The sequence below is a fragment of the Nicotiana tabacum genome, chromosome 14 (assembly GCF_000715075.1).
Source record: "Nicotiana tabacum cultivar K326 chromosome 14, ASM71507v2, whole genome shotgun sequence".
NCBI lineage: Eukaryota > Viridiplantae > Streptophyta > Magnoliopsida > Solanales > Solanaceae > Nicotiana > Nicotiana tabacum.
This window is the reverse complement of record NC_134093.1, coordinates 107,939,306-107,953,331: the sequence shown is the minus strand read 5'-3', so window position 1 is coordinate 107,953,331 and position 14,026 is coordinate 107,939,306. Positions and strand designations below refer to the sequence as shown.

Below are 14,026 nucleotides of genomic sequence, written 5' to 3'. Positions count from 1 at the left end.
CTAAAAAAGAACAAATAATAGATTTGTAAATTAGAGGGATATGGTAGAATCTAACTATAAACCCTTAAAGTTCAAATCTTGTATCTGCTTGTGGTAATAGTGTATATATATTTTTTACACGTTTTTGTTGTATAGAACTCAAACTAAAAAGGGCATTCCAGTGCACAAAGCATCTCCTATTCACACACAATTCGGTGAAGGGCCGCACTGTATGCAAGGGGTGTGATATCGGCAGTCTATCCTGATGCAAGCATCAATGGTTGATTCCACGGCTCGAATCCGTTACCTATAGGTCATACGGAGATAACTTTACCGTTACTCCAAGTCCCCCTTCTACATAAAACTTGCATCAATAGCTGATTTCACGACTCGAACCCATAACCTAGTTGATACGAAGATAACTTTACCGTTGCTTCAAGGTCCGTCTACACAAAACTGATCAAATTATTTTCATAAATAAAGAAGCTATCATTTCTCTATAAATAGAACTAGAGTCCTTGCATATTCCAACATAAGTATCAGTTCCAGGAAAATCAAGACATAATCTGTTAGCTTTTCTCTTTGCCATTCTCATGGATTCCTTACCAGTCTCCTCCATTGAATCTCTAGTCATTGAGATCAAGAAAGAGATGTTCTCAAACCAAGAATTTAACACTTTTGTCACCCCAATATCTGCCTATGACACTGCTTGGTTGGCCATGATTTCTTATAATAATCAAGAAGAAGCCATTAATGGTCATTCTTTTTCTGGCCCTATGTTTAAGAGTTGTTTAAATTGGATTCTCAACAACCAAAATGAGCAAGGATTTTGGGGAGAATCCAATGGTGAAAATCTTCCCACCATTTATGCTCTTACTGCTACTCTTGCTTGTATGATAGCACTCAAGAAATGGAATGTTGGTGAAACCAACATCAAAAAAGGTAAATCAAACTCTGAAATTAATTTTTTACGTGTGTATATATATATATATATATATATATATATATATATATTGCTCGGATCCTCAAAAATTATTGTCGGCTGTGTCATATCCTCCAAAAATGCATAACTTTTAGAGGATATCCAACATAAATTCGGCTACATTTTTTTAAGACCAAACAACATAGACTTAGATTAATTATATGGGTTTCTTGTCCTACTTTTTGAATTATCCATCTACTCTAATTTTTAATCGACATGCAAAAGAGAAAATCATTTTATCACCTCGACCTTTTGAATGGAAAGTGTTAGAAATATATTACTTTCTCGTCTAAAAATTTAAGCTCTAAAGCTTCGTTTTGAAAATGAGTGGCGAAGAGCTTTGAACACATGATTTTTGTTTGCTCGGTCACTATATTGAAACGTGTAATCACTGTATTATCTAAAAGATTAAATTGTTAGAAAGAGTATATATTTAATTGTTATTATATCTTTAACACAAAGACATCACACTTCTTACACATGAGGTATCTATGAGAAAGAAGCTAAAAGTTTGAATTTTCATTATCTAAGAATCGCATTTTGAGTTACTTATTTTAAAATCAAAATAAGTTAAGTTTCTGTTTTCCAACTAATTAAGATAGAATTTATTAATATTATATTTGTTGAAAAGATTACTTTCATGTTGTGATTTTTCAGGTTTGAAATTTATTCATGCTAATACGGAAATACTTCTGAAAGAGAATTCTCAACAATTTCCACGTTGGTTCATCATTGTTTTCCCTGCAATGGTTCAACTTTCTAAATCAGTAGGCCTGGAGATTATTTTTGTGAATGGATCAGAAAGATTACTTTCGGACGTTGCAATGAAAAGGAAAGTAATTCTTGAAAGGTGAGTAATTAATTTTCCCTAGTAGGTGAGTGCTGGTTCGGTCAAATCCACTAGCTTTTGTTAATTGTGTATTTGTGATTAAAATTCGTTAGATATGTACAAATATTAACTTTAAAATCTTGTTATTAATGCTTGAAGTCGTCGTTTTAAAATTCAGAACCCATAAAGTTGAAATTCTTACGTACGGTAAAGAGAGAATTATCTAAGGGTTTTGTTAGGAGGAAGATGTGTCTTTCCTAAGCAAGATGGAAAAAGATTAACATGTTAACTAACCGGATTAAATTTTGCCCTTTTTTTTGTTCTATAGTTATTTGATGTGACATGAGCATGTACCAGGTTCAAGAATCCATTATCTTTTTCTAAAGAACTAAAATCACTTATTCTGGTTTTTATCTCATATTGTATGGTGGATCTCGAAAGATATGAGAGATTTATTACTAAGTTAAAATTTAAGTTCTATACACTAACCGTTTAAAAAATATTTACATCAGACACTTAAGATTTAAATTATATATACTGACCATTACTTCTTCTTTTTTCTCCAGTGAAAAGCTAATGGACGTGACAGCAGGGCATGATCAACCTCTATTGGCATATTTAGAGAGCTTGCCAAATTATGTTTTGAATCAAAAAGACCAAATCCTAAAACATTTAAGTGAAGATGGTTCTTTGTTTCAATCTCCCTCTGCTACAGCACAAGCATTCATGGCCACAGGAAACCAAAAATCTCTTGAATATCTCATGTCCATTGTTCATAAGTGTCCAAATGGAGGTTTGTTAAATATTTTCCTACAAAATTAACTATGCTATATTATTTATAAGATTATTAAGTACTAGAAATTTTTTTGATAATGATAGTGTCTAGATTAGACTCCCTGAGCCGAGAGTCTATCGGAAACAACCTCTCTACTTGTACAAGGTAGAAGTAAGGTCTGCATATACAATATCCTCCCCACACCCTACTTGTGAGATTACACTAGGCTTGTTGTTATAGTGTCTAGATTAACTTGTACTCACCTCAACTATTGAAAAACATACTTGTTTAACTCATATCAGCATCAAAGACAGATTTCGAATTTTGATAGGTTCGATCTTTAAAGTTCTTAATATTAAACATATTGGGTTCTAAATGTAATTGTATTAATTATTAATATTTTTTCACATATAAATATATATTTCGTCTCAGAATTGTTTAGCAAATACTAAGTAATATACTATAATATATAAATGCCAAATGAAAAATGAATCACTTATCATTTTTGTCTTTATTGAAATTTGAACCTGATCTTTTACTATTTTTTTGTTCACTTTATTGACTATTAAAATAATTTGACTCTTTTTTGCAGTACCTTCAATGTTTCCAGTGGATGAAGAGCTAACAAAGCTTTGCATAGTTGACCACATTCAAAGAATGGATTGGCTAACCACTTTAACAAAGAGATTGAACAGATTCTTGGCCAAGTTTATAAGAATCAAATGAATAACCAGAATGAGTACTTATCAGAAATAAGTACTTTATCTGAGAGATTATACAAGGACTCATTGGCTTTTCGACTTCTCCGTTTGCAAGGCTATAAAATAAATGAAGGTCTGTTTAGAAATGAAAAACATTCTATGAGTGCATATTTGGCAAGAAGAAAGTTATTTTTCAAAAAAAAAATTCGTTAAAAAATCAGTGTCTAGTATAGTTTCTTTATTATTATCTTAACTTTTAACTTCTTATTACGTTCTCTAACTAGTATCTAGATATTATATTATCTAATATTTAGCACTCAAACATATATAGATTTTTCAAAAAATATGTTTCATTCACCAACCAAGGACAAAAAAAAATATCTTTTTGAGAAAACATATTCCATGCAAGATTAATATTGTCCTACCAACACACTTATTTCGTCCTACCAACACACTTTATTATCATGTGTGTACTATTTCTTCTGCGATAACTAGTGACCTATAAGGAGGGAGTTTCGGAGCAACGTTAAAGTTGTCTCTGTTAATTTATAGGTCATGGGTTCAAGTCGTGGAATCAGCCAATGATGCTTGCATCGGACCCTATGTAACCGCATGATGTTTTGTGCACCGAGTTACCATTTAATAACTAGTGACGTATAGGCTATAGGAAGGTAGTCTTGGAGCAGCGATAAAGATATCTCTCTGTAACCTATAGGTCACGGTAACCGTGAAAGCGGACACTAATGCTTGCATTAGAATAGGCTGTCCCCGTCACACCTCCTTGGGATGCGGCTCTTCCCTGGATATCTTGTGCACCGGACTGCCCTTTTTTAATTTCTTCTGCAATAACTAGTGAAATTTTAAGAATTTTTTTTTTTCTTTTACCCCAATGGCAGGAAGTTTTTGTTGGTTTGTTCATCAACCGCAGATAAGGGCCTACATAGAAAAGAATCAAGAACGTTTTACGTATGTGATGTACAATGTGTACAGAGCTACAGATCTCATGTTTAAAGGAGAATCTGAAATGGAGGAAGTACGATCTTTTGCCAGATATTTTCTTGAACGTTCAATGAAGCTCGTGAACAATGAGGGCAGCTTATTACTTCTTCCTACACTTCAAAAAGTGGTAACGATCAACTTTACCTTTTTTTACTTTTGACGAGGAAAATATATAGCTTTAGGTTAAATGTGCAGGCTAGTGAACTTACTGTTTTAACCCTATATGTGCACATATGTACTGAGCTTTTGTTTAACTTTTGGAACATAAAAAGGGTTGATTGGAGATATTAATACCATTTACACACCTAACTTTTGAGGATGATACCCTATTTATTTGCCCGAAATTAGAAACGGAACTAGAGTTTTAGCTATTGGTTCAGTATAACTCAATAGCTGTGATTAGGGGTGTACAAAGAAAATCGATAAACTGTATCAAACCGATAATCCGAGTCAAATCGGAAAAAAAAAAACTAATGTAGTTTGGTTTGATTTAGTTTGGTATTGGAAAATAAAATCCGACCATAATTGGTTTGGTTTTAACTAAGTTACATATTTTATGCTATGAAGACTTAACCGGAAAAAATCCGAAAACCCGAAAAACCCGAGAAAAATCGAGATTGAAAAACCCGACTTTGTTGGTTTGGTTTGGTTTGGTTTGGTTTATAAATTCAAAAACCCGATACCATTGGTTTGGTTTGATAATTGAAAAATTCGAACCAACCCGACTTATGTACACCCCTAGCTTTGACCAAAACTATGTATTAATATTAAAACGATCCACATAATACAACAACAACAAAAACAACAATAACAATAACAAACCCCATGGAGCTCTACAAGTAAAGTTTGGGGAGGGTAGTGTGTACGTATATCTTACCTAGAGGTGGAGCTAGGATTTGAAATTTATGGGTTCCGAATTCTAGGACTTTTAAGTTACTGGGTTCTAAATTAATAATTTGTACTTATTAAATGAATTTTTCAAGATAAATACAGAGTTTGCACCAAAGTTACTGAATTCGGCCGAACCCACACATCGGTCTCTAGCTCCGCCCCTGGCGTTACCCCTACCCTTAGAAGGTAAAAAGATCCATAGAGTATGTACAAATAATTTATATAGAACTCAATAAGTTGTCTTTTTAAAAATTCAGAACTTATAAACTTTAACTTCTAAACCGTCTCAGTCCGAAATGAAACTATTAATCAATTGAACAAATTAGTTTTAGTTTTTCAACTAAAAAATAGATTTAAGAGAGAGTGATTTGCAGTATATAAAAGTAGAAATTTATATGACATGCTAATTTTGGTATTCCTTTTTTTATAAAGATTAAGCATGAGTTGAATGTTCCATGGGTTGCTCGACTAGAACATCTTGATCACAGATTATGGATTGAATTAAGTCAATCTCTCCCTCTTTCAATTGGAAAATCCGCAGATTATTGGTACGTATATTCTACATTTCATATGCTTTCACAATTATATTAGTTACAAATATTATATATTATGGTCAATATATCGACATCAAATTTAGAGGAAGGTCAAAGTGAAGATATAAATGTGACATTTGTTTTTCTTAATGTAACTCATTAGGTTGTCTTGTCTGCACAATGACAAATTGCTGAAATTAGCAGTGCAAAATTACGAATTTCGGCAGTCAGTTTACAGGACGGAATTGGAAGAACTAAAGAGGTACGAGCAGAATTTACTTGTTTACAATTATTTTTATACTATCAGGTCACCTAAAATAATTGAAGATAATTAGCCTAATACATGAAATTAATAATTTTAAAAATAAGATAGATTACTATAGTAGATTAAAACCACTAAAAAGTCATTTGGCAGGATATATAAGAATAGTACTAAATAAGGTGTATTAGTAATACTAATGGTTCGTTTGGTTGGAATAAGTTATCCCAAGATTAATTATTCCGGGATTAGTTATCTCATCTTCCTATGGGGATAAAAAGATACTACAATCCCAGAATAACTAATCCCAAGATTAGTTATACCACAATAAAAATCCCAACCAAACATGGATAAACTCATCTCAAATTTAATCTCGAGGTTAATTATCCTTTATCCCTCGTACCAAACGAGCCCTATGATTAGTAATGCTGGGATTAGTTATGTTGAGATTATTTTTTATCGACTGTTTGGTTTGGTATGTTAAAAATAACATGCATTGCATAATCTTTTCAAAAAAATTATTTGTTTACAAAGATACCCTTCCGATGGTTTGGAAAAAGTTTTGAAAGGGCAGTTATGTCTTTATACATATATGTATTAAAAATTATGGTATTGCCAATGCCATGATCTGCTATGTATAAGAATAGTACTGAATAAGGTGTGTTACTAATACAAGTATTAGTTATAAATAGGTTGAAAAATACTACCAAACAAGGAATTGATAATACCAAAGTTAATACATGTATTATTCCCCCCCTACATCCTACCAAACGGCCTCCAATAGTGTAAAAATATTTACAATATCCGTATGTATGAATTTAATCTATATTATATAACATCAATCTGGTCACTACAATAAGGTTAATAATTGATTTTGTTTTTTGGATAATTTATAGTTGGTCGAAAGAGAAAGGCCTTGTGGACATTGGATTTGGGCGAGAGAAAACTACATATTCCTATTTTGCAAGTGCAGCTAGCAGCAGCAGTTTTCTACCTTTTGATTCTTTACTTCGATTGGTTGTTGCAAAATGTTCCATAGTTATTACAGTTGCTGATGATTATTATGATGAGGAAGCTTCTTTAAGTGACTTGCAAATCTTAACCGACGCTGTACAAAGGTAATTACAGATAAATTTCTGTGATAATCGTTAAGCCGTAACCTAATAAAATAGTAGTAACTAAATTGTTATCATATACTTACGTTTCACTAATTGCGTAAAATACAATATTTACATAGGTGGGATGGAAGTAACCTTGATGGCCCTAGTAAGATCATATTTGATGCACTTGATGATCTTGTGTGTGATGTTGCTAAGTTATACCACCTTCGACACGCAATTGACATCACCCCAGAACTTCGACATCAGGTAAGTTAATGTCGAAATCAAATACATAAAGTTCAAATTCTGAATCAGCTGAATTTTATGTCGTGAATAAGAGTTGTTGTTTTAACAGTGGCAGGAGACATTTCTTGCATGGATGATGGAAAGTACGTGGAGTAATAATGTAGCCATGCCATCTAGGAATCAATACCTAGAAATTGGCATGATATCAATCGGTGCACATATTTTGGTTCTTCACGCTGCTTCTCTTGAAAATCCAAGCTTGCCAAGGGAAAAACTTAGGCCAATTAATGGCCAATATGAAAATATTACAAAGTTGCTAATGGCCACCACTCGTTTGTTGAATGACATCCAGAGCTATCAAGTAAGTTCTATCTCATCTCACAAATAATTATGTATTGAGGGGATAATAGTTCCTTTATAATATAGGAACTTGCAGTGGCGCACGTAGGATTTTATGAAAGTAGTGTCGGCTTATTATCATAATTTGAGGTAGAAACTTAGGCAGTGGCACACATATGAAAATAGAAAAATGGTGTCAGCTTATTGTCACAATTCAGTCAGCACATAGGTTTAGAGTTGAGACTATGGAGTTTTAATAAGGTTTTACTTCCACCTCAAACCGATATTTACTTTGCAATATTTTTCAAGTCGTGTTAATCTTTGTGTGTGTATATTTAAACTGGATTACATGCGCGCGCACACAAAATAAGCAATAAACAATTTCTATGAAATGTAAGTAATAACTTTTGTTGGGGCATGAAACTTAAATTTGAGGTTGTGGAGTTTTTATAAGGTTTTACTTCCACTTTAAATTGATGTTTACTTTGCATTATTTTTCAAGTTGTGTCAATCTTTATGTCTATATATTTAAACTGGATTATGCGCGCGCATGGACACACAATAAATAATAAAAAAATTCCATATGAAACATGAGTATTAACTTTTCTTAGTGCATGATTTTATTCATATGCAGAAAGAATGTGAAGTAGGGAAAATGAACTACACATTACTTCACATGAATGAAAATCCAGGGGCACAACTTGATGGTTCAATTGAATTTGTGAAAGAGATTTTGGCCAACAAGAAGAAAGAATTTCTTGAAAATGTTCTAATGGATGGATTCAATGATATGCCAAAGAAATGCAAACTTCTTCATCTTTCTTGCCTAAATGTATTTCACATGTTCTTCAATTCTTGCAATTTATTTGATACCAAAGCAGCAATTCTTGAAGATATAATGAGAGCTATTTACGTTCCTCTTCAAGAACAAACCTCAGTTCCACCTTTAAAAACTTCTCCAATTTTAACACCTCAAGAAAAGAAGAAGAAGAAGAAGAAGAAGATTGAGAATATTCCAACTAAAGTTTCTGCTTGTCTCAATGGGAAAAACTTCAAACACCAAGTTGGCATTGGCATAAGTTTTGTTGGAAGTAAAGCTCCTAAGAATAATCCTTTTGGTTGGTATACAAAAGGATTTGCTTCACAAAAGTTAAGTTCATGTTTCATATGATTCCTTAGTAATTATTCTTTACTTATATTATTGTTATTCTTGTATGGTATGTAATAATGTAGACAGCCTACCCTAATGCAAGCATTAGTGGTTGCTTGTACGGCTCGAACTCGACTTGCAATTTGATTACAATATATAGTAATTGTTGGCTTAAATTTGATTACAACTTGAGTAATTTAGTTGGCCTGCAACGTAATTGCAACTTGTAGTAAGTTAATTTGCAAATTGAGTACGTTCTACTTGATTACAACATGGAGAAAATGAATTGTTACTAATTGGTTATAACCACAGCAGAATCTTATTGAGTTCGCAGCTTAACTTTTTTTATCAAAGATTAGAACACAAGAAATGTTTAGGGGATATATATTAATCCCATATGAGAATAGTTATGTTACTTACAAACGGAATATCAATAGTATTTTGCTTAGCAGAAAGCCAGAAACTGATTAGCAAAGTACTGTTTAGCTCATTTTGAGGGGAAGTGCACAGTTAGTAACTAATTAGAGATGTCTTTACTCTTTAGCCATTATTTAAAATGTATTTACTCTTTAATCAGTGCTTAATAAATTTTTACCCGTCCGGGCGAAAATCCTCCTGTGCTAGACATGGGTGTTGGGTAAATATTAAGGACATGGTGTCCTTAACTTCATGAATGTTGTGTAAATATTAAAGACAAAGTGTCATGTATTTGCACCTTCTGTTGTTAAAATTTAGGACATCATGTCCTTAACTTCATATGTACAGTGTAAATGTTAAGGACATGGCGTACTTAACTTCATGTGTGCAGTATAAATGTTAAAGACATAATATCCTTAACTTGTATTTGCGCCTTCTGTTGTTAAACGTTAGGACCTCGTGTCCTGAACTTCATATGTGCAGTTTAAATGTTAAGGAGATGGTGTCCTTAACTTCATGTATGCACTGTAAATGTTAAGGACATAGTGTTCTTAACTTTTTGAGTGTTGTGTAAATATTATGGACATGGTGTCCTTAACTTCATAAATTCTATGTAAATATTAAGGACAAAGTGTCATATATTTGCACCTTCCGTTGTTAAACGTTAGGACATCATGTCTTTAAATTCATATGTGCATTGTAAATGTTAAGGACACGGCGTCTTTAACTTCATGTGTGCGTGTAAATGTTAACGACACCATGCCCTTAATATTTATACAGCACTCATGAAGAAAAGATAACAACGTCTTTTCATATTAATTTTAATAGAGTAGTGGCTATTTTTGCTCAGCATTAAAAATACTGAATAAAAACTAAATATCATGTTAAAAAGTGGCTCTCCCACGCATTTTTTACTCATTTTGAAACAAATCCCAAAGCTCGGTCCATGAGGAGAAGTCCAAGACCTTTTTAATTTGGGTGAAATTAAAAAATAGCCAGATTTACAAATGGTAACTGAAAAATAGCCACAGTTTTAAAAGTAATCAAAAGTTTGTCACTATTCATGCAAAGTGTAATGACTCGGGTGGCCGTTTTGAGAGTTATAGCCTCGTTCCCCCATATACTGCTTATTTTGTACTTTATAGGTGTTATGTGACTTGTCGGGGTAGTCTGGGGTAGTCGGTTCGGGTCCGGAGAGACTTTGGAATGAATTGAGACACTTAGTCTCAAGGTTGAAAGCTTAAGTAGAAATAGTTGATCAGATATTGACTTATGTGTAAACAACCCCGGAATAGAATTTAGATAGTTCCAATAGCTGCGTATGGTAATTTTGAACTTAGGAGCGTGTCTGTATAATTATTTAAAAGTCCGTAATTAAATTAGGCTTGAAATGGCTAAAATAGAAATCTAAGTTTGGAAGTTTGACCGGGGAGTTGACTTTTTGATATCTCGGTCGGAATCTAATTCTAAAAATTTGAATAGGTCTATTATGTCATTTATGACTTGTGTGCAAAATTTGAGGTCAATCGGACTTGATTTAATAGGTTTCGGCATCGAATGTAGAAGTTGAAATTTCTTAGTTTCATTAGGTTTGAATTGGGATATGATTCGTATTTTTAGCGTTGTTTAATGTGATTTGAGGCTTCAACTAACTTCGTATTATATTTTAGGACTTGTTTGTGTATTTTGTTGAGGTCCCGGGGGCCTCGGGTGAGTTTCGGATGGTTAACGGATCAACTTTTGAACTTGGTGTCTTGCTGAAGTTTTTTGGGGCACAGGTCTGGTTTCCTTATACGCGATCGCGTGAGAAGGTCCGCGATCGCATAGGCTTAAGTGGGCAGTGGAGATTTTTAATCTACGCGGTCGCGTGTAGGGAACCGAGATCGCTTAGCTTGGGAAAACTGTGCAGCGCGAACGCGTGGGTTAGGCCGCATTCGCGAAGAGGAAAGGAGAAAGAAGCTCGGCCACGCGTTTTGTTCTTCGCGACCGCGTGAAGGCGTTCACGATCACGTAGGTTTGCGGAGATTGTGCTTCGCGATCGCGTGGAATTGTTTGCAGTCACGTAGGGTTATTTTGGTAGTGAAAAATTTTTTGGTTCCCGATCGCATAGAAGAAATGCCTGGACAAAATATTTAAGTTCTGAAATTTTTAGCGATTTGGAGCTCGAGGAGAGGCGAATTTCGGGAGATTTTTAAGGAAAACAACAGGGTAAGTGTTCTTAACTCAATTTTCGTCAAATTACCCGAATATATGGTTTTTTTAACATTTAATTGGTAATTTAAGTTGGAAACTTTTGAAAACCTCTTGGTTAAATTTGAAGATTTGAGGGTCGAGTTGATGTCGGAATTTGGTAAAATTGATATGGTTGGACTCGTGGTTGAATGAGCGTTCATATTTTGTAATGTTTATCGGGTTTTGAGACATAGGCCCCGCTGGCATTTTTTGAGTTAAATTTCCGATGTTGTTGAAAAATTAGTATTTTCATATGGAATTAATTCCAACAAGTTGTATTGACTGAATCGAATTATTTGTGACTAGATACGAGATTTTCGGAGGCAAATTCGCGAGGCAAAGGCATAATGAATTAAAAAATTACACGATTCGAGGTAAGTGACTTGTCTAACTTTGTGGGAGGGGGGGGGGGGAGTGTGGGGGAAATTTTCCTTAGGATTGGTATTGTTATGAAAATTGTGATGTGTTGAAAGCCGTGTTCGCGAGGTGGCAAGTGTGTACACGAAATAAATATGAAAAATTCTGGTTTTAAAATGTGTAGATATCTCTTACGTATTAATTAAATTATTTTATCATGTTATATTCAGCATCATTGGTCCATGTTTTATATTTTCAATTTGCCTTGCCTTTTTCTGCTAATGGCTTTACCTGTTTAGTTGAAGTTTCGTTTCTTTTATTCTGTGCTCATTATTTGAAGGTTGAATTTCTTAATTTAATTATTATTAATATGAAGTATTTGACATTTAAAATTTAGTATTGAGGCAAAGTGTTAAATTTGTGAGATACTATTTTTGTTGAGTTATTCACTCCCGAACATTTTGTTGAGATTTTTGTATACATTGTGACTGAGCCGTGAGCTCCTTATTGTGAAAAATAATGATGTTGTTGATTTATTTGGCAAGATGAAATATTTGGGCACTTGAGGTGTGAATTGTGATATATTGTGATATTGATACGCAAGCAGTGGTATAAGGTATGGGTGTTGAAATGCATGCGGTGAGATAAGGTGGGCTTGATACGCGTGGCTAGTAGGGGAACTACTAGAAGTCATGCGGTGTGATAAGGGTAGCTAAAACGCGAGATGCTATTTCGGAAAAAATAGTTTCTTTAAAATTAAATGTGAAGGCTCCTGCGGTAATATAAGGAAAAGAGTTATTATGAATTTATTTATGATTTCGGACTACGAGGCGGTACCTCGGGAGTGCCCTTGTTGATATTTATTTTTCTATTGGTGTACTTGTCTTGATGGTTTTGTTTTTCCCCAAATATTTAAATTCTTGTTTTTCTTCTATGATGCATTATTTGCCCTTATTTTGTGTAGTTGAATTGTGACATATCCCTTACTTGATTCACTTCCATTGTCATTATTATTATTATATGGTTAAACCTTTCACCCTCTCTTTTTATTACTTCCAGTAGGGGATGACTTGACCTCATCACTACTCTACCGAGGTTAGGCTTGGCACTTACTGGGTACCGCTGTGGTATACTCATACTACGCTTTTGCACATCTTTTTGTGCAGATCCAATTACTTCCTATCAGACCAGGTATTAGTGAGCTAGTCTATACGCGGAGACTTCAAGGTACATCTACCAGCATCCGCAGATCTCGGAGTCCCCATCTATCCCTATTATGTTGTTTTCTTTATTCTCTTTAGACTCTGATGCATAGAGAGACTTAGAATAATTTCTTAGAAACTTGTGACTTATTTCTACCGGGTTTTGGGATTTGTAACTATTTTGAATTGTGATTTTTTATTTATTTCATATGTTGAGATTTGAGTTTCAGTTTTAGATTCTAGTATTCCACATAATTGATAGGCTTACCTAATTTTAGAGACTAGGTGCCATCACGACATTCTACGGAGGAAATTTGGGGTCGTGACAAGTTAGTATCAGAGCTATAGGTTCATAGGTGTTATGAGTCACAAGCAGGTTTAGTAGAGTCTCGCAGATCGGTACGGAGACGTCTGTACTTATCTTCAGGAGGCTATGGAACTCTTAGAAAAATGTTCACTTCTTTGATTCCTTATCGTGCGCATTTGTTGACTTCGAAATTATAAACCACTGTCTTTCTATTCTCTCACATATGGTAAGGACATGCACAACTAGATCCGATGATCAGACACTTGCGCCCATGTTAGAGCCACAATGGGCCGGGGCATAGGCCGAGGAAGGCCATGTGGTGCAGTCAGAGCACCTGCACAAGCTGTTGCGGAGGAGCCACCACTAGCTCCAGTTGGAGAGCAAGAACCTGAGACGCCTGTTACTACCCCTGCACTTCAGGAGATTCTTGCCCAGTTTTTGAGCATGTTTGGAACTCTAGCTCAGGCAGGGTTGATTCCACTTGCTCTTGTCGCATCTCTGGCCAGGGGAGGAGCACAGACTCCCGCCGCCCGTACCTCAGAGCCACAGGCCAAGGTTGACCATACCCCAGAGGTTAGGGCAGCTAGTTGTCCCAGTTCGGCCCGAGGTTAGGGCAGCAGTTCCAGAGGGGGAGCAGTTCAGGCTTGAGAGGTACAAGAAGTACCACCCTCCTACCTTCAGCGGCTTGGCGTCAAAGGACGCCCAGGGCTTTCTTGAGGAGTGCCACC

At 34.7% G+C, this 14,026-nt stretch overlaps 1 protein-coding gene across 1 annotated transcript; it reads left to right on the top strand.

Annotated features, from left to right (window-relative positions):
- The first annotated feature begins 501 nt into the window (after positions 1-501).
- On the top strand, positions 502-8,965 carry LOC107812701 ((E,E)-geranyllinalool synthase-like). Its single transcript, XM_016637855.2, is given in 12 exon segments — positions 502-921; positions 1,619-1,811; positions 2,357-2,583; positions 3,158-3,220; positions 3,223-3,399; positions 4,163-4,392; positions 5,589-5,704; positions 5,853-5,951; positions 6,845-7,066; positions 7,186-7,315; positions 7,404-7,655; positions 8,268-8,965. Coding segments are annotated over 12 exon segments (2,595 nt in total). The 5' UTR covers positions 502-572; the 3' UTR covers positions 8,805-8,965.
- The last annotated feature ends 5,061 nt before the right edge of the window (positions 8,966-14,026 follow it).